This window comes from Psammomys obesus, unplaced genomic scaffold (assembly GCF_907164565.1).
Source record: "Psammomys obesus unplaced genomic scaffold, mPsaObe1.curated_primary_1811, whole genome shotgun sequence".
NCBI classification, from domain to species: domain Eukaryota; kingdom Metazoa; phylum Chordata; class Mammalia; order Rodentia; family Muridae; genus Psammomys; species Psammomys obesus.
In genome coordinates, this window is record NW_026596079.1 from 618,791 (window position 1) to 645,777 (window position 26,987).

General features: G+C 50.0%; 2 protein-coding genes across 4 annotated transcripts; one reads left to right on the forward strand and one right to left on the reverse strand.

Annotated features, from left to right (window-relative positions):
• Positions 1-673: 673 nt before the first annotated feature.
• Positions 674-23,877, reverse strand: Ppp1r16a (protein phosphatase 1 regulatory subunit 16A). Of its 3 annotated transcripts, none has more exons than XM_055626603.1 (11): positions 23,763-23,877; positions 4,519-5,515; positions 3,824-3,894; positions 3,601-3,746; positions 2,674-2,777; positions 2,476-2,600; positions 2,263-2,388; positions 2,101-2,176; positions 1,891-2,020; positions 1,583-1,745; positions 674-1,300 (listed from the first exon to the last, which is right to left on the reverse strand). In XM_055626603.1, the coding sequence occupies exons 2-11, from the start codon at positions 4,775-4,777 to the stop codon at positions 926-928; spliced, it is 1,575 nt and encodes a 524-aa protein (XP_055482578.1). In that variant the 5' UTR covers positions 4,778-5,515; positions 23,763-23,877; the 3' UTR covers positions 674-925. The 3 variants fall into 3 exon arrangements, with proteins under 3 accessions (XP_055482578.1, XP_055482579.1, XP_055482580.1); XM_055626604.1 differs by lacking the exon at positions 23,763-23,877 and adding an exon at positions 23,261-23,575; XM_055626605.1 differs by lacking the exon at positions 23,763-23,877 and adding an exon at positions 21,949-22,158.
• Positions 23,878-25,449: 1,572 nt separating this feature from the next.
• Foxh1 (forkhead box H1) lies at positions 25,450-26,977 on the forward strand. The gene is made up of 3 exons (XM_055626456.1): positions 25,450-25,638; positions 25,906-26,010; positions 26,120-26,977. Exons 1-3 carry the CDS (start codon positions 25,465-25,467, stop codon positions 26,951-26,953), a joined length of 1,113 nt encoding a protein of 370 aa, XP_055482431.1. The 5' UTR covers positions 25,450-25,464; the 3' UTR covers positions 26,954-26,977.
• Positions 26,978-26,987: the final 10 nt, after the last annotated feature.

The window sequence follows — 26,987 nt, forward strand, 5'->3', positions numbered from 1 at the left end:
GGACAGGCCCTGGGGACGGACAGCAGGCTGACTAGATCAGTGCCCATGTGACCTGGTACGGGATGGCCATGCAAAGCCAAATGCAATGGACATGATCTAGAGGTGCCTTCTTCCCTCCAGCTTGAGGCCCCTAAAGGGCCCCTCTCACTCTGATGCATTGTGCCTAGCCAGCACAGCCCGAGTAGCCAACTGCTTGTCACCTATACCAGTAGAGGCGGAAGCTGGCAGACATGCCCCAGAATCAGGGCTGCATGCCAGGAACTGAGACCATGACCCTGGGAAGTGCCTGCTGCCAGCCTTCTGCCTGTTTCACCCTGCTGGCTCTGGCCCAGTCCGGTGGAGAACATCCTATCTGTTCTAGCCAGGGTCCCTGTCCCTCTGCACTGTCACCCTCTGTATTCCCCATCAAGAGTCCTTTTTCAAAGTGCCTCATGGCTTTCAGGGAAGCAAAGGGTTACAGAGGAGCCTCCAAGCGGCTGAACCAGCCAGGAGAGGTGGAGGTAAAGGCTGGGCTTCTTGCCTCCAGCCTTGAGCTTCCCTCCCACAAAGGCTGAGGCTGCCACCTGCAAGCCCCAGCACGCAGCTATCTGCAGGTCTGGGTGCTCCTGGGCATGGGTGGCTCCTTACCCAGCAGTACTACCTGCCCTTTCCCCAGTGAGACACACGGGAAGGCTCAGTGGCAAACAGCCTTTATCAAGAGTCACCAGAATAAGCAGTCTGTGGCCTGAGGCCCATAGGTACAGTGCTGCATAGTCCATCCCTGAGCAAGGTGGCCAGTGTCCTGGGCTGGGAGGGGGTCCGGGGCTCTGTGCTGGCTCGCCTACAGCACTGGGGTATGTGCTGGAGTGGGCCAGCAGGCCAGAGAGCATGAGGAAGCCTCTGGTTGGGCATGGGGTTGAACCGTGCCACACTGAGGAATCACATTTCACATGAGCAAACAGCATGGCTTCTTCTCCACAGGAGCCTCCTCTGAGGGGGCAGTGAGCTTGAGCAGGGGAGGGTCCCCAGTTGGGCTGAAGCCACAGTCAGGCTGAGAGGTCTCAGTGTCAACAGACAGGCCAGGCTCAAAGGTCTCAGGCCCTTCAGGGGCAGGTCGCTGAAGTTTCGCAGCTGCTCGCTGGCGTTTAAGTTCTGCCAGTGTATGGTGGGCCTTGTCCCGGACGAGGGCATCAGGGGCATTGCTCTCTGCAGGACTCAGCTGATAGGAGACACTCCGATCTAGACGCTTGGAGTACAGGTGCCTCCCTGGGGGGACCCCTACTTGGCCATTGTGTGGTCTGGCCACTTCAAGGCTGTCTTCCTGTGGACAGAGCCAGAACCCCAGAGGCCATCAGGAGGTACTTTTTCTTACCCATACCAGCCTGGGGGTTCAGGTCGTGTAAAATGGGGGTAGATGGACAGACATGACAGTGAAAGGGTCAGCAGCCTATACCTTAGGGACACTAGCTCATCTAGAAGCATGGGGTCACTGGGCCTACCACCTCCATAGGGGCTATCGAGGATAAAAGACTAGGAACTAAGTGACCAGATCACACAACAAGACAGCTCCAAGCCTGGGGCCGTACAGGGGCTGCATGCTCACCTCTGGGGGCCGCAGCCGGAGCTCAGCATCTGTCTGCCTGTCCTCATCCTCTAGAGGTTCTGGACTGGTAGGTGCTGGCTGTTGCCACACAATGGCCTCTTGGGCATGCTCCTTGCGATATAGGTTGGTGCGATGTGTCAGGCTCACCCGTCTCACCACCTTCCTGAGAGGAGAGGAAGCTGAGACATCATCACCCATCTCACAGCCAATGCCCACAACCCCTACTGGGGCTCCACTGCCAGCTGACACCCACAGGGGCAAAGTCTAGGCCTCAGCAAGTGGACAGTGACCCACAGCAGGGGGCTTACCCACGGCTGCCTGCGCTAGAGGTGCGACGGCGCAGCAGGGAGCGCTGGCGGCCCTGAGCCCGCAGGAGTGCATCCTGTTTGTGCTTGAGCTCTAGCAGTTTGGCTCTTACTTCCTCATCACCACACACATCTGAGAAGAGATGGACAGAAGTGTCACAGGCATCTTCAGGGCCTATCCCTTCTGCCAGATGTAGGCAACCCCACACTCACCGAGGGGCGTCTCGTCCACCAGAGATTTTCCATTCAGATCAGCCCCATGTGCCACAAGCAATTCTACCAGGTGCACCTGCAGGCAGCCAGCAGTAGCTGCTTGGCTGAGGGCTCCAGCTAGAGCCAGGAACCTACCCTCTCCCTGCTCCTGTGTACACTCACCTGGCCCCAGTAGGCTGCAGCATGCAGAGGCTCCCAGCCATCATGGTCCTTAGCGCTCAGGCTGGCTCCTTGCTCCAGTAGCACGGTAGCCACCTCACTGAACCCATTAGCAGCAGCGATGTGCAGCTGCAGGCAGACCACTCAGCCCTGAATCCCTGAACCCCTCCAAGTACCTGCCCCAGGACAGACACCCCCAAGTAACTGAGTTCTCACCAGAGTGGCCCCATGGTCCAAAGGGTCATTGAGGTTGGCCCCAGCATGCAGCAGGTTCTGGAGGTCATTCAGCATGCACAGCTCTGGCACTGCCCGGGCCTCCTCAATGCTGTCCTGGGTGATACCTGAGGGGCAAGCTGGCTCAGAGAAAGCATGACCCAGGGCACCACCCCTTGCAGACCGACATGGTCCACTCACCATGATTGGCCATGGCAGTCTCAAGGCAATCCAGTGTCTGTTCATCCTCACACAGGTCGTAGGGCATGTTCCCATCGGTATTGACAGCCAGGAGATCTGCACCACTACAAGGAAGATAGACAAGCCACCAGCCTCAGTACCTTCACACAACAGCCCCTCACAGCAAATTTCCCCTCAGCAGAGGCCCTCAGCCTAGGGCTGTCCTTGGGAAGAGAGGGCAGGCCATGGGAAACAAAGCCCTAGCTTCTGCTAGCACAGCTGACCCCTGGGCCTAGCTGCTACCCCTCAGCCCTAGATCCTGTCTTTAAGCTAGACTTAGCAGTCTCTATCCAACCTGTAGTCTTCAGGTTTATGACACCCATCTACCCCCAGAAAGATAGTAGAGGCACTTGCCGATATGCAAGGAAGAGCTCTGGGACCCCCAGGACACAGAAGGGGTGCTCCTCCACCATGCAGAACCAGAAGGATGCCTGCAGTTCAATACCAACTCCAAGAGGAGCCCCAGGGACCTGCTCGCTATACACCCCTAATCCATTACCAAGTTACCTGTATGTGACAGCCTCATCCACACAGACAAGGATGGCCAAGCTTCTGTGCTCTCACCTACTGGAGAAGTCTCTGAATCTAGTGAAGCTACTAGCTTCCTCTGCTCTCTCTTAGGGGTAAAGGCCTCACCTGTACACAGGCACTTCCTCCTAGACACAGCTGGTCTCCTCATTTCCTGTCCCTCCTTACCAAGTCCATCCTCAACACTGACCAAATGGCACTTTACTGTGGAGAGGCCCTTGGTCCAGAGTTGGAAGTCTAGCCTGCCAGGCAGGCCAAAGAACACAGTGAACTCTTCCCTCCGGGTTCCCAGGTAGAGCTAACAGAGGAAGAATCTCAGGGGTTACCTGAGCCACCACGTGGTGACCCAGCAGGTCCTACCGTGAAATGAGGAGTTCCACCAGATGCAGATGCCCACAGGTAGCTGCAGCATGCAGGGGTGTCCAGCACTCACTGTCGCGAGCGTTGACATCAGCCCCGGCCTCCAGGAGCTGCTGTGCCATCTCTTGGAAGTCATCAATGCAGCACTGCAAACAAGCGACCTCAGCCCCGCCCCCAGCCTCAGTGAGGCCAGCCAGGCCCACCCCCTCCTGCAGGAGCTTACCTGGTGTAGGGCAGTCAGGCCATCCTCATTGGCCAGGTTGGGGCTGACCCCACTACTAAGGAACTGGCGGACTGCAAGAAAGGAAGGCAGGAAGAGTCCTCAAGACATCCCAGGTGCCTCTTCCTCCAGGCCCCAGAAGTTAAAAGCATAGGGCACAGGGAAGGAAAGAGGGCCTACTACAGTTAGACTTGGCTTCATACTAAGAAGATTCCAGTCAAAGGAGAGAAAAGCCAAAGGAAGGGCTTGGGAAGTGTGTAGGAGTGCCACACCATATGTGCTCTAGGTCCCACACTGGGTCTGACCAACACCCACCCTCCATCTCTAACCAGAAGTGAGCAATGCTGTCCCACTGTCCAGAGATGGGGCTCAGGAGCCAGGCATGAAGGGAAAGGGATTCACAGCATACACTCTGCTAAGAGGCAGTGATAGCTGTCAGCCCAAGTACTAGATTTTTCTGCAACTCCCAGTGTGTCCACTTGTGGTCCAGCCCTCCCATAACCTGACTTTCCTCACAGGAAGACCTCCTGCATGCACCCCTATTAAGGACAGTTGACTATCAGTAGCAGAGCTGTGGCTAGAGCCAGGAGCTGGAGGCAGTTCTAGGCGTAGCTCTGAGCCAACACTAGCAGGGCCACACCCAGACAGATGGGAATGCCTGCTGTGCTGTGCCCTCAGACTCAAACACACTCACTCACCTTCCTCCAGGTCGTTTCGGGCAGCAGACTCCAAAAGAGCAACGCTGGGAGGGAAGAGGACATGCTTCCGAGGCCTGAGGCCAGCCACCTCCTTCCATGGTCGCTCCCCATGGCCCTTCTTGCTCTGGGCCTCCTTCTCAGCCTGGGCCCACATCTTTACCTGCTGGGCACGTCGCTTCTGGGCATGCTTCAGCCGCTCCTGGGTGCTCATCCTGCCTACCATGGGCATCTCTGCCAGCAGCTCCAGGTGCTCGGCCATGGTGATGGATGTTAGCCCACAGGGCTGTCTGGGGCACCACGATTTGGGTTCGGGGGGGCAGGCCAAGCCTGAAGGGTGGGGCAGCTGGCTGGACTGGCACCCTTGGGGGCATCCCCTTCCTAAGACTTGGTGCTCTCTGTTCCTGGCAAGGCTGAGATGGGAGGCCCCACACTGTGACCAGGCCCAGTTGCCCTAAGGGGCAGAGCCTGGGCAGGGAGGACAGTGTGGCATGGGGTGGAGTGGAAGGTGTATGGGGGGGGTGTGTGCCTGCAGCCGTTCCCCAGGCAGGACTGACACCTCAACTGTTCAGCTGGCAGGGCCTCTGTACAAAGCGCCTCGCCTCCCTCTTGGGGTCAGGGTGCACAGCCTGGGGGAAGTAGCCCTAAGACCAGGCCGGCCTCAGTCCAGGGTCTGAAGCTAATTACCCAGATAACAAAGTTCCAGCTTCCTGGCACCCTGCCTAGGAGAATGGAGGGCAGGGCCAATCAGCACCAAGCCCCTGGCAGCCCCTAGGAACCTCTGCTCTTCTTCCATGCTGGCTGACCTCAGTCCTTATGGCTAGTTTTTCAGTCAGCACAGCTAGGTCGAACAAGCTATGGTAGCAAAGGTCAGGGAGTATGGTCAGTCCTAGGGTTCCAGCTTTCAGCGTCCACAGGTGACAATCTCTAGGCAGCTAGGAGACAGGAGGGCTGTCAATATTTCCTCAGGGGAGCCTCCCCTTCCGGGCGTCACACACACCTGAGGAGTAAATATGAATAAGGAAACACATCAAGGTCAGCTTATGAGGAGAGGCAGGAGAGCTCCAGGGAAGGCCTGTGTGGGACCCACCTTCTGCCCACAGCACACTGAAAGTCAACAACATATCCTTGGGGGGGGGGGGGTGCTCTAGCCTACTCCTCCACACACACCTAGGGAAGAATAGGACAAGGGGTTTCTCAGGCCCTTACCCATCCTTTCCAGAAAGGGCTGTGCAGGGCAAACAGTACAACAGCCAGGAGGACTGACTACGCCCAGCCTGGCTGTCCATGGGCTATCCCAGGGCTACGCTCTGTGCTGGCTGGGTTGGGCAAGGTTTCTTCCCTGGACTCTCCAGGGACAGCATAAGGGACTCAGTCTACTGGGTAGCCTAGCATCTGCCTTGCTCCCATCAGGAAGCCAGCTCAGTCCAGTCAGTATTTCTGCTATCCTGAGTGGCTTTCAGCTGAAGTCATGGGTACTCTGGCATCCTCAGGAAAGAGGAATTAAGAGCTGTCTCCCATGTTCCCCATCATTAGACAAAGAAAAGTTACTCTGATGTCCTTGTCCTATAGAAAAGAAGCCAGCCCAAGGACAGCAATCACTTCTCAATAGAAAATACGCTGGCTTTAGGTCCACTCATCTAGAGCACATGTGCAGACAGCTCTCTGGCTGCAGCAGGAAGATAAGCATGGCTTACAGCTGCCCCCGACTACCCAGGAGGCCTGGCTTCCTCAGTACCTAGCTCTTAACCTGCTGGACCCACCTTCATGATCTTTTTGGAATGTGCCTGAAGACAGACTCTATGATCTGGGATAGGACCACAAGGGACCTCAGTGAGCCGAGGCTGAGCTCTAAGCTTTCAGTCCTGACTCCAGGAACTGTCTGTCTATTCGGCCTCCCTCCAGAAGCAAGCCTCAAAGGGAACTAGACAGCTGAAAGCCAGTGAGCTCTTTTAAAGTTCTAGGAAAAGCCAGCTCCTGCCTATCTGAATCTTGGCTGACCCAGCTGGACCTAAGGTGTGGTTCCTCTTCCTAGCCTGCCTGAGTCATGAAGACTGCTAAGCTACCAAGGCTTGCTGGCCAGCCTAGCAGTTTTACCAAATGGCCACGATACCACAAGAGCCAAAACCAGGCTGAGGAGGGCAGCTCCTGCTCTATTCCACAAACCTTTCCCAAAGCCTCTCCAGAATGTCAAATGGAGATAATTTGGATTATTTACTCCAGAACTGGGCTTCGGACCCGGATGAGCTGAACCAGGAATGTAGGACCCAGCACAGGGGAGCCTCCTACAAGGACTCTGACCCCTCTCCCGACCCTTCAGCCTGAGCACCACTGGACTGACCCAGCCTACAGAGTGTTCCATGGGGCAGCTGACTTTCATCCCACAAGGCTAGCACCCTAACCCCAAACCATTCTCCTCAGCTCCAATGAGAACACAACCAACTACTTGGGGCCCTTAGCTTCCCTACCCTTCACTACTATATAACCCCCTTTAGCAACTGCTGTCACCCCCAATTTATAGTCAGGAAAACCAAGCTATGATAACCATTGCTACAGACAAAATCAATTCCACTGGCTGAGAAAGCTACAGGAACCGACTCCAGTAGGTTTAAGCACTCGAGACCCAAATGAAGGGCTTCTGAGACAGACAGCCCTGATACACCAAGAACTTCTTTATCAGCTGCCCAAATGCTGCCCACCGTCTGCAATGACAGCTTCCCACTTGATGTATAGCCAGCACTGCCCTGCTAATCACTCTACCACAGTGCCTTTGAACCGACCACATGTTATCTGTAGTGAGCCCGGAGCCTGACAGCTATAAGGGCAAACACACAGGAAACAAGGAATGATATGGGTGGAGGCAGATGACCCAGAAATGGGGACAAAGGATAGGTGCCCAGAGAAGGGACAGAAGAAAGGAGAGAAAAGGGGGGAAAGGTTCAGAGAACAGCTACAGAGTGGAGAAATAAAAACGAAACAAATAGTACACTTGCTATAGGCTCGAATACTCACTCATAGGTGAGTGCACACAGCACAGAGCTCTGAAGGACATCTCCAGACCTAGAAAGTCTTTCTCTGATACTGTCTGCTGGGACCCTCTCTGCACTAAAGCCCATTCTGCAAGTCAAGAAGGCACCTTAAGGCAGCGGGTAGCAATGGGACAGCTGATGAAAGAACCCCTGGCCATGACAAAACGCAGCCAATCAGTAGCGAGCAGGTACCTCCCTAGAAACTCATGATTATGAGGTGAGCAGAAAAGATTCTGCCATTCTGCAGAATAACATCTGTATGTTCATTTCTTGTCACAGGCCAAAGGAGATCAGTGTCTGAAGAGAATGGCTTCAAGATGCTGGCAAGGATGCAGAAACTGACAGGACTCTGGATAAACAAACTCCTCTTAATTTTCACACCCAGGAAAACTATCTGGAGGTAGAAATGGCACAAGGGAGTCTCAGTGGGCTCCTGGCTGTCTGGAGGGACAGGTGGGGATCAACACAACCCTGCTAAGCCACTGGCAAGTATTCAGCTGGAGGGAAGCTCTGGGGACTTACACCCTGGGGCCAGAGGCTGTGCCTGACCTCATAGTAGGAAATGGGCTGTGTTGGGAGTTGGTCTGGTGCTATGTATATAAATGCTAAATTTTGAGCCCCAAGATCTGGTTGACATCCAGATGAGTCTCATGTACACTGAGTGATGTTGTGTAAAACTTTGTCCCCCAATATTCTCTGTTTGGTTAAATAAGAGGCTGGACAGCCTGTAATTGGGCAGTAGAGAAGTGGGCGTAGCTTTGGTTCCCAGGCTTGGGGTCTCAGGAAGGGACCACGAGAGAGAGAGAGAGAGAGAGAGAGAGAGAGAGAGAGAGAGAGAGATGAGGAGAAAGAAGGAGAAAAAGATGGAGAGAAAGAACATGGCCTGATGGAGCATATCCAGCCCAGACAGGACGACATATTGGCAAGTAACTTGGAGAGCACAGTGGGGAGGTAGCCAGATCGGTGTAGAAAATTAGTTTGTTTAACTTGTAACTGCCCAGTTATTCTGCTTAAAGCTTGTCTAAAAAAAAAAAATCGACAAGTCTCAGTATCAGTTACTGGAGAACTAGCTGGATCATAGAAAAGCTCATTAAGCCCACACCTTTAATCCCAGCACTTGGAGGCAGAGGCAGGTGGATCTTTATAACTTTGAAGCCAGCCTGATCTACAGAGCAAGTTCCAGGACAGCCAAGGCTACAAAGAAAAACCTTGTCTTGAAAAAAAAAAAGAAAGAAAGAAAGAAAAAGTTAGGAAGGAAGAAGAAAAGAAGAAAGGAAAAAAAAGGGGGGGCTACAGCTGGGATACAAAGTGAATAAATTGCAATAAATAAATAAATGCAAAAAAGAGGAACTGTGCAGCTTATAAATTAGTAACCACAAAAAGTAGTATAGTTTAACCTGAAAAAAATGTTCTCCTAGTAATATGCCCATTATAGTACTTTATTTCGCTAATGTGATACACAAGCTTAGGAAATATATATAGTCTGCTTCACTGTATTTTTATGTCATAAATTTAGTTTATATTTCTGGGTATGTAGGTGGGAAACATGTTTTAATCCATTAAATATATTGCATACTTGAGAAAAAAAAGAAAGGAAAAAAGCCCATTAGGATTAATAAATGTTTACAATATTAATAAACATTATTAAATATTAATAGTCATTAGTCACAATGACTATGACCCATGGTTCATACCTGCCATGGTTCACACCCGCCATGTTCTCTCAAGCCCACCTCTAAGACAGACACTGTACCGACTCAGCCACAAAGTACCTGACATGTATCTGCCAACTCACTGCAAGTAAGATTATAAAATACAACAAGGGAAAGAACCTGGCCACTGAGCAAAGGAATATAATTAAATAAGGCCCTTCAAAATTTTATGAAAAAGTTTCTAAACACACCATGCTGGTTAGTTTTTATCAGTCTGACACAAACCAGAGTCACCTGGGAACAGGGAACCGATACAGAGAGAAAAAATGCCTCCTCACATTGGTCTGTGGGGCATTTTCTTGCCTGCCGATAGGGGAGGGCCTAGCTCACTCTGGGCAGGGGCTCCTCTGGGCAGGTAGGCAAGCTAGGTAAGGCACAGAGTTCAAGGCAGCAGCAGTGCCCTCTGTGTTTTCCCTAGATAATGGACTGTAAGCTCCTTCAGGTTGTTCCGGGTCAGCATTTCATCACAGCAAAGAAACCTAACTAGGGTACCGTACTATGATGGGAAGAGCCCAAAAAATACTGTTTGTTTACTTATGAAAAAAAGACCTAAGATCAGGCTGCAGAGCTGGTTCAGTGCACTTGCTGATCTTGGCAGAAGACCTAGGTTCAGTTCCCAGCAGCCACATCAAGCAGGTCACAATCTCTTGTGATTCAAACTCCAGGGAATCTAACCACATCTGGCCTCTGTGGGCACCTACACACACACACACACACACGGTGCAGGCAGGCACACATGCACAAATAAAAGGAATAAATATTTTAAATATATATATATATATATATATATGATCATGTATAACTATACTATTTTGTAAAAATAAATAAGGATATACAGAGAGGCACTGGAGAGATGTCTCAGTGGTTAAGAGCATTTGCTGCTCTTGTAGAGGGCCCAAGTTCAGGTCCAGCACCTACATAGGGCAACTCACAACCACCTGTAACTCCAACTCCAGTGGATTTGAAGCCCTCTTCTGGCCTCCAAAGACAATGCACATACATACACAAACCCACACTCACACATAATTAAAACTAAATCTGATACACAACTTTAATCCCAGCACTCAGGAACCAGGTGGCTGTCTGTGAGTTTAAAGCCTGTTCTACAGAGTGAGTTCTGGACCAGCCAAAGCTATATAGTGATATCTGTCTCCAAAAATAAACAAACAATATATTTCTAAAGAGATGTTAAAAACAAAGGCTGGAGAGATGGATCAGTATCTTTCAGCAGTTAGGAGCACTGGCTGCTCTTCCAGAACTCAAGTCAATCCAATTCCCAGCACCATAAGTGGATCAGAACCATCCATAACTCCATTCCCAGAGGATTTGACACCCTCTTCTGGCCTCTAGGAGTACTGTATGGATGTGGTACACATGTAGGCCAGGAAAACACCCATACATATAAAGATAAGGCAACTAAAGGTATGAGGTGGAAAGATGACTTGAGCCCTGGCATCTGAGCCCATCCTTGGAAAGATGCTAAGATGCTGTCTCACAAAACAGTGAAGGATTGGAGATGTAGCACTACGTAATAGAGTACTTGTCTAGTATTCACAAAATCCTGGGTCCCACCCCCACTATTACATACACATACACAGAGTATTTATAACTAAACATGAGAAAGTGACACAAAAGTCAAGTATGGGAAGTACTTGTACTTGGTCCAAAGTAGTTGAACCTGGACCACATGAAGATTACTGTATGTAGAAACTATGTTGAGAGCTCTGTCCTGAGCAACATGAGTGTCAAGTGCCCTTGCACAGGTCTAACTCTGTCATCTGGAGGAAGAAAAGTACATGGACACTGGGCAACAAAAGGGTAAGGACTACAGACAAGGCCACCCAGATAGCCAAGCAATCATGTAGCATCTTGTCTTTTCATGCTATTGGAGCTGATACGGCTCTCAAACCAATGAGAGACACACTTTTACAGACCAAAGGGATGAAGTGGTAGGGCAAGGAGATATCCCACAAGTAGGAAGCAGACAGGAAGACATTCAAGGGATAAAGTAGAAATTAGAAGGAACAGGACTGGAAACAACAGAGTTACAAGGGAGGAAAAGGCCAAGAAGAAAGATGGAGGAGCCCTCAGAAACAGGACTGGCGGCATTTAGGAAAGTCCAGAGAATGTGCCCAAGTGGAAGTGGTCATCAGGGGTATAGACAGAGCCCATCTCCTGTAGAAAACTGGGTGGCAGGAAGGGCTCCTCAAAACCCATATGGACATAGGAGGGTCACATAGGGCCAAATTGGACTCAAGTACTGGCAGTGGAAAGCTGCCTGAGGAAACAAGACCCTCTTCACGTCAGAACAAATTTCAGACAGCACACATATGGCTGTAAGAGAAAAAGAAAGAGAGAGAGAGTACAAGGAAAAGGAAGAAAATGTTTCATAATCCTAACACCCCCCCCCACAGCTTTCTAAACGACATAAAACCCAGAAACTGAAAGGAAATCCCACAAATCCACTTAGTTATCAAACAATCTGCAATATAAAAAGGAGACAAAATAAAACCTACAAAGTTCACTAGGTATGGTGGCTCACAACTGTTTTCCAGAATTCAGGAGGCTAAGATATAAGGATCCCAGTGAGTTCAAGGCCAGCCTCTCCTCAACAATAACAACAAAGGTCAGAAGGCAGATGACCAAGCTGGGCATAGTGGCACAAACCTTTAATCCCAGCACTTGGGAGGAAAAGGCAGGCAGATATCTGTGAGTTTGAGGCTACTCTGTCTTCATTCTGAGACCCTGACTCACTGGACCTTAGGCACAGGCCACACAGATGCCCTCACAGCTCTCAGCATGCTGAGATAGATCCCTGCAGTTCAGCAGCAGCCTTGCAGAGGAATAGTACCTTCCAAGGGAACCCCACACCAGAACAGACTTAAATGGGAAGAGGGCTTTTGACCTACACCCCATATGTCTTCAAGGCCTAAAACCCAATAGGAGCTTTAATGGCTGCCAGCGAGCCCATCCTCTCCTGAGGGGCTGCGGGTTCTTAGTGCTCCGTCCTATAATGGCAGCCCTCTCGTGGGTTACCATCTTACCCCACAGAGGCTCTTTATCTTTATGCCTTGCTGTACTTGCACTGTCTCCTCCTCTCCCTGCAGTCTTAGCCTGTAGCTGAATTCCTGCTGGTCTGAGTGTTCATGTGGGTAATCCTGCATGTCTCTGTCACTTCACAGCCTGACCCCCATCTTCCTGCTAATGACTCCTGTCCCAACTGTACCCCCCACCTAGTCACCAAAGTAGATGCCTTCATCCATAGTCTCAATGCAACCCGCCCCCTCTTCTTTTCCTGTCTCTCCAATGACCTGGAACCCAACCCCAACATTCCAGCATTTACACATACACAGTGCTGTTCTCACCCGACTTTCCAAGTCTCAGTCTGAGCTCTCTGACCTTCTTGCATCACTGGGGGAAACAGAGCTGCTAACAAACCCAGGTAGAGCTGTCTGGTCCTTAGCGTTGCAGCTCGTCACCTAGATGCACAGAAGTCTCAATGCTTCCCTTCCCTAAACCTCTCCTGGATTAAAACATGCATCTTGAGAAGACAAAGCATCAGAAAAGCCCTTTGTTTCCTATCTTAAGGGTATCCCAAAACACCAATACTAAGAAACTGAACAAAAGGCTTGCACAGAGAGCCCTAAAACAATATTGAAAGGTAAGTGGCAAGACCTAAGCAAATAAAGGGAACCACCTTGATTGTGGTCAGAAGACTCAGAACTGAAAAGTCAGTGTTCCCAGGTTCAGCTGAGTCTGTGCAGTTCCCAGCAGTGCATTAGAAACTCACAATGCAAATATGCACGAACAGGCAGAACAAGCCTGAGAAAGAGAGTCTGCTTTACTTATATGATACCACATATGAGTTTATTATGAAGCTCAGTAACGGAGCCCCTTAGCTGTTTGCTTAAGGATGGAGAAATAAGCCAGGGAGCCGGGAGGAGGCTCGGTCAGGGAAGTGCTTGTTGTGCAAGCATAAGGACCTGAGTTTAGTCTACAACATCCATGTAAAAGCCAGAGGCTGTGGCATATGGCTGTAAACCCAGTCTCGGGAGTGGAATGGGGGTGACAAGGAGATCTTGTAGGTCACTGGCCAGCCAGTTTAGCCAAATCACTGAGCTCCAGGTTTAGGGAAAGACCCTGCCTGAAAAGATAAGGTGGAGCCAGGCATGGTGGTGAACACCTTTAATACCAGCACTCAGGAAGCAGAGACAAATAGATTGCTACAGAGCAAGTTCCGGGACAGCTATGACTAGACAGACAACAAACAAAACATAAACAAGCAAAAAGCAACCACCAGTCTGCACATGAACATTCATTAAAGCTTTGCTTATAATGGCTAAGAACTAGAAGCCACCTGTCTGGACGGGGTGGACAGCTACAGAACAGTGCTCTATTCCAGCTGACAAGGTGGCGTAGATGGAGGCTGACAGCAAAAAGGTGGCATGCAGGAGCAAGCCAGTAAGCAGCACTTCTCTACGACCTCTGCATCAGCTCCTGCCTCAAGGTTCCTGCCCCATTTGAGTTTCCATCCCTGACTTCCTTAGCAATGTACTGTGATGTGGAAGTATAAATCAAATAAAGCTGTTCCTTGCCCCCCGAAAGGTGGCATGCTATAATAAGACTGTTAGTAGAATACTCCTACCATGCTGCATACATTCATACTCAGTGCTAGACAGCAGCACTGAGACATCGATGCCCAGAGGTCCTCAGAGTGGGGGCGGGTGCTGGGTGCAGGACTAGACTGTCTTGCCTGACTGCACAGAGCCAACAAGCACACACAAGTGCATGTGCAGCCGTGAAGCCTGCGTAAAGTCACGAAGCATACTCCACTCCTTTGAAATCTGAATTGTGTGATAGGCACGCATCACTAAAGGAGAGCTAGGGGAGAGATTTCTTCTTAGTTACTTCTTAGTTGTATGTGATTCAACCTTCAAAAAAGAAATGAGTAAGAGCTGGAGAGATGGCTCAGTGTTTAAGAGTACTTGCTGCTCTCCAACAAGACCTGGGTTCAATTCAGATGGCAACATGACAGCTTATAAGATTTTTAACTCAAGTTCCAGGTGATCTAATACTCTCTTCTGGCTTTTGCAAGTACATGGTATGGAGGCAGGCAAAACACCCATTTACATAAAACAACACAAAACAAAAAAGTTAAAGACACATGTAATGCCAACAGCTTGGGAGACTTAGTTCAAGTTCAGCTTGGGACACAAAATGAGACTTTACCTAAACAAACAAACAAATAAACAAATAAAGCAAGCAAGCTCTTGCTGTGGTGGCTAAAAGCTTGTAATCACAGAACCCAGGAAGCTGCATCAGGCACACAGTAACTTCCAGGGTCACCCTGTCACCCTGGGCTATAGAATGATACCCTGTCTCAAAGAGGAAAGAAAGAGGAAGAAGGAATAAAGGAAAACTGAATACTTAAAAGCCAAATGATATTCAGGTGAGGTGGCACACTCCTTTAATCCCATCACTCAGGAGGCAGAGGCAGGCAGATCTCTGTGAGTTTGAGGCTAGCCTGGTCTACAAAGAAAGTCTAGGACAGCCAAGGCTACACATAGAAACCTTGTCTCAAAAAAACCAAACCAAACCAAAAAAGACCAAATGACTAGGCCAGACCTGATGTACACCTTCAATCCCAGCACTCTGGAGGCAGGAGGATCTCTAGGAGTTCCAGGCCAGCCTGATGTGCAGATCTCTAGGAGCTCCAGGCCAACCAAGGCTACACAGTAAGACCTTGACTCAAAACAACAACAGACTAAATGACGGGAGGCACGAGTGACTGTGGCCTTCTCATGCCACCACAGTGTCTGTGGGGCAGAAATATGCCCCAGCCATCTATCCCAGGTGTTACTCTGTGGAATCACAGATCCAGGCTTCCCATACAGATCACTGACGCTCAACAGGGCCTTGTCACAGAGGATGTGGAAAGCTCCTAACACATAACGACGACATAAACAGCCTCCAGAGTGCCTAGTCTCACTAGCAGTAAGAACCAACAGGATGGCCTAGGCAGAACTGTGGAAAAGAATTAGTTGTCATATAACCCTAAGCAGACTGAACTGCCATCAGAAGGCACCTGAAACAGCCCTGGGAGGCCAGAAGAACAAGTATCCCAGTTTCAAGCCAGAGAAAGCTGAGAATCCACAAGAGAGAAGCTTAGGTTTCTGGGCTCACCTCGTAGAGTCAAGGAAATTTCAAAAGCACTGCTGCAGGCCAACAAGTATCTCAAGCCAGAAAAGGAGGATGGTTACCAGCCCCAATCAGGCCCTTCCTCCACACCCCAAGACACTTGGTGTCTAAAATCCCTGTCCTTCCCCAGCTTGCTACTACAGTAGGGCTCCACTCCTGCCCGCCTGCCTGTCTCTAGATTCCTGCAGAAGTTCCAATGTGTAACTCGTGAGGAATAGCTCAACCACTCACCAAGCAATGGATAGAACCGTTAGGAATTGAGGTCACAGCTGGGAGTGTCCTTGATATCAAGAGTCCTTGCCACGTGTCCCTCCACTCTATCTTTGCAATTCTACCACAATGACCATCACCCAGGTACTCCTGGGCTCGAGAAAGGTGAGCCCTCTCCTCTTTCTATTTCATTCATCCAGTCACTTACTCAATGCCGAAGTGCTTTCTGAGCTCAACCTCCTAATTCAAGACTTCCTCTGAGATGCAGGCGTCCTTTCCGGGCCCCAGCATCATCTAAGGGACCAGCACAGAGCTAAAATGTGTTCACTGCAGAAGAACCCAGGGTGTCCACAGTCAGCTCAGCAAAGGCACTCCAGGTTCTTCTCTGTGCTCCCTGCAGACCAGTCACTCTCCCAGAGGCAAAGTGTCCTAGAGACACTCCTAGCCCTAGGAGATCCAGTGGAGGCACGGAAGCCTCTCATCTCACAGCCATAAGAGCAAACCCTCTGGGAAGCTGGCTCTCAGCCCCGGCTGAGCCTCCAGATGGCAAAGTGCTGCTGGCAACATGACCACAATCCTGGACCAGAACCAGAACCTGGACCAGAACCAGCCAACTGAGTGTTTCTCACATCCCTTACCACAGAGACCTCAGAATAATCAAATTTTTGTTTGTTTGTTGTTTGTGAGACTGGGTCTCACTCTGTAGCCCAGGCTGGCCTCAAACTCACAGAGGTATGCCTGCCTCTGCCTCCAGAGTACTGGAATTGAAGGCATGTACCACCATGCTCAGCTTCCACCCCACTCCCAATATTTTGAGACAGGGTCTCTACACGAAGGCCCAAGCTGGCCTCTAGCGATGGAACCCAGGCTGACCTCAAATTTAGAGGAATCTTCCTGTCAGGCCCTCCTAAATGATGGGGTCACAGGCCTAAGCCATCACCTAGCTCGATGTTGACTTAAAAACACTACTTTGGGAGTGATCTGTGTCTAGCCAGAGAGCAATAGCTCTCAAAGCTCTCTCATCTCTACAATCCAACCTTGACCACTCAAGTTGCTGTGATGCTCCCCTATGCACGGTGAGTCTGCTCCAGCTCCACTGTTTCCACTGGCCCACAGACAACTGCTGGACTGAACTACATCCTACTTGTGTGCTACGCATGATCAAGAGTCTCCTCTCTGGGCAGGTGGATCCCTGTGAGCTCAAGGCAAGCTTGGTCTACATGGCCACAGCAAGGCCCAGGCAGGCAGCAGTATGTAATGAGCACACGTGGAAGGAAGAGAACAGCTTACAGGAGTGAACTGACTCTTTCCTTCTACCACATAGGTCTCAGAGATGGAACTCCGGTCATCAGGCTGGGCAGCAGGTACCTTTACCTGCTAAGCCATCTTACCCGCATTCAGTAAAGCAACTAAAATAGCCAAATTATGAGTGAAAAGCAAAGCCAGGCGTCATGGTGCATGCCTGTGATCCCAGCACTCAAGAGGCAGAGACAGGCAGATCTCTGTGAGTTCAAGGCCAGCCTGGTGTACAGAGTGAGTCCAGGACAGACAGGGCTATTACTCAGAGAAAGACTGTTTCAAAAAAACAAAAACAAACAAACAAAAAGAGGTAAAAAAAAAAAAAAGTTTTTTAATGTGCTCACATTGGGAAGAGTGTCAGGAATGGCCCCTTCCTTCCCAATATGGCCATACTAAATAAATCTCCTTCTGCTTTTTACTATTACTTTTTGTTTAAATTGGCTTATTAAGGAGGAGTGGCTAAACCTAGTTTATTGGGACCGTTAGAGCCCAGGCTCTGACATTAATACCTTCAGTATTATACAATTATACAATCTTAGCACTCAGCCCGGGTGTTAGCACACAACTTTAATCCTAGGAGGCAGAGGCAGGTAGTTCTCTGTGAGCTTGAGGCCAGCTTGTTCTACTGAGTGAGTTCCAAAACAGCCAACAACTACACAGAGAAACCCTGTCTCAAAACAAAAACAAAACAAAACAAAAAAACCTAGCACTGGAGTAGGAGAGGAAGTAGTTCAAGGTCATCGCTGAATTGCAACCAACTGGAAGGCAGCCTAAATTAGGGAGACTGTATCAAAAGAAAACTCTTTAAGTCTCTTCTCTGATCTCCTGCTTCACAGGCAGCTCCTACCGGCTTATGCTCTGGTCTTAGCTGCCCTTCTGGCACTCATCTGAGGCTCTCTGTTCTTTTCAATGCTCTGACCCCCATGTCCTAAGCAGGACCATATGAAATTCAATCCTCCCCTATCTTTAATGGACAAAATGAAGGTTACTTAGCACAGTAACAGCAGGGGAGGACCATATATTTGCATATATATTCCAGCCAGCCCCAGTACCCATGGCTAAGTAGGGAATCTGGGAGGGCCTTTCCCCAGATATCAAGGGAGGCTCTCAATCTTCCTCTTCACTCTCTTTTCCTTTTGCTATCTAGCTCCAGAATATACCTATTAACACAAATCAACATGTTAAAGGCTTAAGGCTAATGGAGCAGTAGACACTTGAAAAGACATTCAATGAGAAGTGACACTCAGTGAGGGTAAGAGGAGGGCCAAGGAGGGTAGACAAAGAATCAGGTACCCAGCTGGGCAGTGGTGGACACCTTTAATCCCCGCCCTCGGGAGGCAGAGGCGGGGAGAGCTCTGTCAGTTTGAGGCCAGCCTGGCCTATGGAGCCAGTTCCAGGACATCCAGGGCTACATGAAGAAACCCTGTCTTAAAAAAAAAAGAATCTAGTACCCAACTTCCCATGCACTGTCCTGTTTGTCTCTACTGTGATCCCCTTGTAAATTAGAAACTAAGATCTGTCGGACACAAAAGATGACAAAAGTGAGCTTTGAAGAGTAAACAAAACTTTGCTGTGACTCAAACTCTGGTCCCTGAGAGACCATGACTCAGATCTACATGAGGCAGGTCGGTGACCCTGGGACCACACTGCACTATGACATAGGCTTTAGATGGTGGACAGAAGAGGTATGAGTCGTAACAGTCCCAGATTTAGAACAAGAGGAGTGTAGGGTCCTACACTGAACAATGGTTATGCTGGCTAAGACTCTCCTTACACACAGACAGGACAAGCTCAATAGAGACATTTTTAACAACAAAAATGTACTTAGCAAATTACCGGAAACTAGATGGGAGGAAAAAAAAAGGTGGGAGCTGACATGACACTGATATGGCCCTAAAGAAACTAGGGAGGAGAGGAGAAGGAGGAGGAGCACAGAACATAGCATGATCAAGTTCAAATATTTCAAGGCAGTAGTAGGTCATGGGAGCACACACACATAGGTACTTCATGGAAGAGCAATACCAGCCTCAGCTACTTAGCAACCTAGGCTATACAGACCCTGTCTCAAAACAAAACATACAGACAAAATCCCTCAAGAATGCCAAATGTTGTATAATCTCAGCACCCAAGAAGATCATCACAAATTCAAAGATAGCCTGCTCTACGTACTGAGTTCAAGGTCAACCTGGATTACAGAATGACAGCCTATCTCAAACAAACACTACTGGACTGGTGATGAGGGAGAAGGCAGCTTCCCTTTGAAGGTGGTTGCTATTCACAGGCTACAGGAGATAAGAAAATGGACCCGCAGACAAAACGATCTAATTTGTACACCTAAACATTGATGTTATTTCAATTTTTCCACTTCAGGACTGTGAACCTCAATTAAAGAATGAAATATAGCTCTATCAACCAAACAGTAGAAAAGGGAAAGAAGAACATTACTTTGTGGGTACATTTCCAGAAGAAACGCTAGGAGCTAGTTACCTACATGGTCATATTCACAGCAGCACCATTCACAATAAAAAGAAGTGGAAACAAGCCAACTACTATCAACACAGGGTCAAACAAGACTGGGCACATTCATACAGTGGAATATTACCCAGCTATAAAAAGGAATGGAATTCTGATACATGCTACAAAAGTGTAAGACATAAAAGGACCAATTTTGTATGATTCAGCCTATGTGAGGCACCTACACTCTGCAAACTTCTAGGAACAAAGTACAGTACAACCTGCCAGCATCTAGAGGAGGAGGATCAGGAGGTCTTGTTTAATGAATACAAAGTGTCTATCTGGAAAATTTTGGAAAAAGAAGGCAGACATGGTGGTCAACTCCTATAACCACAAAATTCCAGAAGCTCAGTTCGGGCCAGCCTGGTGTCCATTCCAAGGCTATCCCTCATGAAGTAACAGCCACAGTGCTGGGCAGGTTGTAATGGCACATGTCTGTAATCCCAACAAGGAGGCAGACGTAGAAGGATGACAAGTTTAAGGCCACCCTGGGGTCTATAGTAAGAGCCTTTCTCAAATGAAGGAAAACAACTGTAAGTAGTAGGTAACAGAGCAGTTGCCTAGGATGTTTGATACTCTGGGTTCAATCCACAGCACACCAAAACCAAACTTTACACACACACACACACACACAACACATGAGGGAACATACTACAGCTACTATAGACCATCAAAAGAATAGTATAAGACTTCAATTTTTCCCCCTGGTTTTTCCAAGACAGGGTTTCTTTGTGTCCCCCTGGCTGTCCTGAAACTCGCTCTGTAGACCAGGCTGACCTCAAACTCAAGAGATCTGCCTGCTTCTACCTCCTGGGTGTTGGGATTAAAGTTATGCACTACCACAGCCCTGCAAGCTTTGTATGTAAACTCAGTTCAAGTCAGGAGTTAAAAAATGACGTGTAGGACTGGAAAGATGGCTCAGTGGTTAAGAGCACTGTCTGCTCTTTCAAAAGACCATCATGTGGGTTCAATTCCCAGCACCCACATGACAACTCACAACTGTCTGTAATGCCCATTCCAAGGGATCTGACACCTTCACACTAATGCACATAGTTAAAATAAATTTATGACAGTTAAAATAGTTAAATAAATTTATGACAGCCTAGCCAGGAGTGGTAGAAAAATCTTTAATCTTCCAGAGATAGGAAGATCTCTGAACTCAGTCCTAGTCTACACTAGGACTACACATTAAGACTCAGTCTCAAAAAAAATAAGAGCACTTATTGCTCTTACAGAGATGAGTTCAGTTCCCAGGACCCACATGGCTCAGCTTAACTCCAGTTCTAGGAGATCTAGCAACCTCTTCTGATTTCCTTGGGCACTCAGGTAGTGCACATACAAACACGCAGACAAGACATTCGCACACATGAAGTAAATCGTTTTGTTTTGTTTTGTTTGAGACAAAATTTCTCTACATAGCCCTGGCTATGCTGAAACTCACTTTGCAGAGTCTGGCCTCAAACTCACAAATCCACCTGCCTCTGCCTCCCTGCTGGGATTACAGGAGTGTACCACCCCATCTGGCAACCATAAATTAAATCTTTTTTTTGTTTTGTTTTGTCTTTGGTTTTTGGAGAAAGGGTTTCTCTATGTAGCTTTGACTGTCCTGGACTCACTTTGTAGACCAGGCTGGCTTCGAACTAACAGAGATCTGCCTGCCTCTGCCTCCCCAAGTGCGCTATAGAGCCCGGCTCATAAGTTAAACCCTTTAAAAATTTCTTTTAAAAATAATAAAGCCGCATGCCTTTAATCCCAGCACTCAGGAGGCAGGGACGTGGATCTCTATGAGTTTGAGGCCAACCTGATCTATATAGCAAGTTCCAGGACAGCCACAGCTGCATTGTGAGGCCCTGTCTTAAAAACACACACACAGTAATAATAATAATAATAATAATAATAATAATAATAATAATAATAATAATAAAATACTATTCAGCATACAACAGAAAATACAAACTTAGTTGAGAAAGCTCCTCAATTGTGTGTAGTCTGGGGCTGATTTTCTACAAAACAGCAGAAGTGTCCTGAAGGAAATAATGTGGTGGGCAAATCTGAAACATTTTGAAGTTTTCTAAGGCTCAGCCTGTCACATTTATCTGGCACTACTGCTGTCTTCCTCATCCTACCTCAGAAATCACTGTTGTTTCTGTCTGGAAAGTTCTCCTACTATATACACCTAAGGACCACCCAGATCACATCGTAATCTTAAGCAATACCTCCTCAGTAGTCTCCCATGGCTATCTTGTAACTCTCTTATCTCATCATGTTTTATTTGACATGCCCTTTACTCTGGATTTGTTGAAGTTCCTTTAGAGCTTAGGCCAGTGCCTGACTCATAGGAATTACTCAGTAAACGATGAACAGATGAACAGTAATATGGCAGCCCCTTGAATACAGCACCGAAGGGGACTCACGGACAGGACATGCACAGGTCTTACTCTGGTGTATATGCTATTGTTCGATGTACTAACAAAAGGAAGTTCCCAGAGAGTCTAGAGGGAGGAAAGAACCTGTGGCTGCCACAGGTTTTGACCGGTGGGTGGATGTAGAATCAGCACTGGAGTGGGACACAGCTGGGACAGAGAGCGTAGAACCTTAGGACTGGGAGCCTGGTTGGTTATCTGGGACTGACAAACTTCAGCTGCCTATACGGAGGGCGTCACAGTAACCACCTGGTGAAACAGGCCATAGACTCAAGAACCTGCAGACATAGTTCAAAACAGAGTAAGTCCTGCTGCAAGATGCCTGCTAGCCCACAGCAGAGTACAATTATACCCTACTGGTGATGATGATAATGAAGAGGCTGGTGATGAAGAGGCAGGAGGGGTCAAGCAAGAAACAAGAGGGGCAGTGGTACAGGCCTGTATCCATCAGCCCTGCACTCTGGGGCAGGGAGGTATAAATCCCAAGCCAGTCTGGGTTATACTGAAACCCTGTCTAAAAAAGTGAAAACTGGGCTGGAGAGAGAGTTCAGCAGGTAAAGGCATTTGCCCTGCAAGCCTGAGTTCAACCCCCAGGAACTTCCCTACATTCAAGGTGGAGAGAGAGAATGAGCCGGGCTTGGCTGGCACGTATCTTTAATCCCAGCACTTGGGAGGCAGAAGCAGGTGGAGCTCTCCGTAAGTTGAGACCGGCCTATACAGTGAATTCCAGAACAGCCAGGGCTATGGAGAGAGACCTTGTATCAGAGAGAGAGAGAGAGAGAGAGAGAGAGAGAACGGACTCTAACCTCTACATGTGCACCATGGCATGCATCTACCCCAGAAGATAATAAATAAATAATACTTTAAAACATTATTTCTTTAAAAAAAAAAAAGAAGAAGAAGAAGAAGGAAGGAAAGAAGGAGAAAGACTAGGAAGGGCCCAGCTAATAGGGAAGAAACCCAATCCTGGCCTCAGAAGAAGGAAGTCTCAAAAAAAAAAAAGGGGGGGGGCTTCTTGGGCAAAAGGGGCAGCCCTTCTGAGCTCTGAAAATCCCATCACCATGACAATATGAAGATCAGTAGGGCAGATCTCACTAAGCCAACAGTCCTTCAACCAAATCAGCTCCTATGCTGGGCTAGTAGCGGCTCTGGTTCCCTGAAGTGAATCAGGCAGCCCTTTTAAGAGAACCAGGGTGCTTGAAGGAAGACAAACCCCAATCCTATAAGGGAATACCTGGGGAGCAAAGACACCTAGAGGGTTCACTGAGGTCTGTGTCACAAGTAAGGACATGGAAGAAAGGAAGGGGGAGCGTTTGGGGGTCAGCCAGCTTTGCTCTGTTCGGAGCAAGCCAATACGCACCTCTCTCTCTCTTCTGCACCCGTATTATCCTCCTTGCCTCAAGCCTCCAGCACTGGTTCAGCCAGGAACCCAAATATTTTTCACAGACTGATCTACATTCCTCCCCTAATCACAATCCATGAGGCACTTGAGCCGTAAGAAGCTCAAGCGTGTGCTTTTACTTAACTCCAAAGCCCACATGAAGCATAGGAAAGTTCCTTCGTTGTCTTCATCATGTCAGAATGAAGACTGTCGGTCGATTTACCTGACCAACAGGTTGCAAGAACTACCTTCACTGTTAGGTTCCACAAAAACAAAACAAAACCAAAAACCTTCCGCTGGCCGCCTCGCTGGCGCCCTTTCCGCAGGCCCCTCACGACCCCTTTCCCTGCCCCGCCGAGCCAGCACCGGGCCGCAGAAGCACCAGGGCCGGCTCAGCCGCCATGCCCCGCCCCGCCGCGCCGGGCCTGGCCTACGTTCCCATACAGGCCGGACCCTTACTCACAACCGCAGGCCGTCTCACCTGGAGCCCTAGTAGCCACTCCCTGGACCCGGACCGGCCGACCCTGGGCCCCGGCGCTGCTCCAGGCGCCACGGGGGCGGGCCCCGCGCCCATCCTCGCCATGGCAACGCGACACTTCCGGCCCAAGCTGTCCTAGGCGGAAGCCGCGGTGCTGGGTGGGAGTTCTGGGTTGAGGCATTCTGCATGGGCGGGGCCTAAGGAGCGCCCTCCAGGGGCGGGGTCAGCCCCGGTAGATTGGTTGATGTGTGACAGGGTTTTCGTTTTCTATTCTGTGGCACGAAACGTCTAGGCGTTCAGGGTGGGGCGGGAAGAGCAAGTGTTCGGGTGTTCCGGGAAGCGTAATCTCTATTTATCTTAGTCTTTGATAGAAGAATAGGAGCCTTGAGGGAACAGCATGTACCAGAGGGTGGGCAGCAGTTTGGGTCATGGTAGGTCCTAGGACACTATGGTCAGGGAGAAGCGATCAGGAGTCTTGAATGTCAGACCGAAGATCCAGGCTTCTAAGCAAGGAAGGACCAGTGGAAAATGAAGACCTCAGGCTTGTAGAAGAGAATGACTTTCTTGCTGAATAGGGCTGAGGTCAGGGGTATTTGCCTGATGAGACACAGAAACCCTCAGCTAGAGCCCTGAGAAAGGAAAGCAGAGGGGCAGGAGGTGATAGGATTCCAGAGGAAGATAGATGAGGACTGAAAGAAGAGTCGAAGATAAGATCACAACCCAGCCAGGGCTAGGAAAGCCAGGAGAAGTGAAGTCCCATGGTGTTCATCCTCCATGTTTGTCTCCACTCCCTCCTGCCTCATGCTTGTACCTTCGATGGTATGACGGGGAGTTGCTGCAGAGGAGAAGATGAATTCTCGAAGTGTTTAGGGCTGATGTCTGTCTGGGCTCTGACACCAACCTCTGCATCAGTGCCCTGATTCAGACCCTCGTTGCAAACCTGCCCACTGTAGTAGCCAGGAGAACTTGGATGAAGTTTGGAGCTTAGGTGCTGACTGAGCCCAAGGGTAGAGCCACCAATTAGATGGCCAAGGAAGACGTAGGTGCCCATATGGCTCCTGTAGCATACTCCTGGAAAAATCACTTAAGTCTCTGTGTCCTCTTGCTTCTGGGGACAGTCTCTGCCTTTTTGGCCCAGGAGGTCGTCAGTCTGTTTGTTGCATCCTGCGCGCCACCCCCCACCCATCAAGTCGGGGTTGCAGATCCCCACTCTAGGGCATGACTTCTTTTGACTGCTTTGTCTTGAACTCCTGGGAGTTCCCCATCCCTCCCAGGGTAGTTTGACTGAAGAAGTTACTTTCCATCTGTTAAATGGGAGCTAGGGACCTGACCCAGGCAGATAAGGTATCCTGGGGTAGACCTCTTTTAAGAGCTTTTCCTTCCAGGCTATAGGGAATGGCCGGGCACCCAGAGGCAACCTGGGTGTGGAGACTGATTTCAGGAGGCCACCAAAAGTCCCCACTGGAATCTTCACTGCCCTCCCCTCCAAGATTAACTGAAACTTGCTAATTGTGGCAACCCTCACATGTTCCCCTCCCCCACAGCCTCTTCCTCTCACCCCTCCCCCTTTCATCAGAATGATAAAGAAAGGGCCTGGCCTGCCGATCCCAGCATGGCCTCAGGCTGGGACCCAGCCTCAACACACGGTCCGTCTACCCTGAGTCCTCGGTTAGGCCAGGCCCCAGCCCAGGGCTGCCTTCCTTGCATGGGGCCTTGCAACAACTCTCATCTGAGGCCTCCAGAGGCAGAGTCTCCTTCAAAGACCCCCAAGAGGAGGAAGAAGCGATACCTACGGCATGACAAGCCCCCTTACACCTACCTGGCCATGATCGCCTTGGTAATTCAGGCTGCACCCTTCCGGAGGTTGAAGCTGGCCCAGGTGAGAGGCTCCCTCATACTTGTGGGTCATTACTATCCCAGGCCTGTTCCCCGCTTACTATAAGCCCAGGCTTGACCTCTACCTAGTCCACTGATCCTTGCCAGTGAGACCGGTCCTAAGGCCCTTCTTCCATAACCCCCACCCACTCTGCCTTTCAAGCCCAGGAATCTGTCGCCCTGAGAAGGGGTGCCCTGGGGCCAGCTGTTGGGGAGGTAGAGGGTATTGCTCCTAGCCCCGTCTCATGTGCCAAACACTGCCTGGTTTCAGATTATCCGTCAGGTCCAGGCAATGTTCCCCTTCTTCAAGGACGACTATGAGGGCTGGAAGGACTCCATCCGCCACAACCTTTCCTCTAACCGGTGCTTCCATAAGGTGGGGTGGTCGATGGTCGAACCCGGGAGGCGGGGAGGGAGGTATGGGCGCGGAAACCCCCCCCTAACCTCTGGGTGGGACAGCCACACCCAAGCCGACCACTCTCCAGGTGCCCAAGGACCCTTCAAAGCCCCAGGCCAAGGGCAACTTCTGGGCGGTGGACGTGAGCCTGATCCCAGCAGAGGCGCTGCGCCTTCAGAACACTGCCTTGTGCCGGCGATGGCAGAACCGGGGTGCACACAGAGCTTTCGCCAAGGACCTGAGCCCCTACGTGCTCCACGGCCAGCCTTATCGGCCACCCAGTCCCCCTCCTCAGTCCAGGGAGGGTTTCACCATCAAGTCACTGCTAGGGGACCCTGGGAAAGAATCAACGTGGGCCCAGCAGCCTGGGCTAGCTGGACAGAGCAGCCCAGCGCAAGCAGGCACCTGGTCTACGAGGGAAGAAGGGGTGTGCACTGTGCCCTCTAACTCCTCTGAGAAGCCTCTGTGGCCCCTCTGTTCCCTTCCAGGGCCCACAGGAGTAGAAGGGGAGAGTTCCCAAGGGGAAGTCATCAGGCCTTCTCCCCTTTCCACAGAGCAAAGCACCTGGCCCCTCCACTTACTTCAGGGTTCCCCAGATCCCACGGGAATGTCCAGGAGGGGGAGCAGAGCTTCCTTGTGGGGACAGCTACCCACCTCTTATTTGCCCATCTACACTCCCAATGTAGTAATGCCCTTGGCCACACTACCTCCCACCTCTTGTCCCCAGTGCCCATCTTCAACCAGCCCAGCCTACTGGAGCGTAGGAACTGAATCTCAAGGGTCCCGGGACCTCCTCTGTGATCTAGATTCCCACTTTCAGGGAGCACCACCCAACAAGAGCATCTATGACGTGTGGGTCAGCCACCCTTGGGACCTGGCTGCGCCTGCCCCAGCCTGGCTCCTTTCCTGGTACAGCCTTTGATATTTCAGGGCAGACAGGGGCTGCTTCTTTCTTC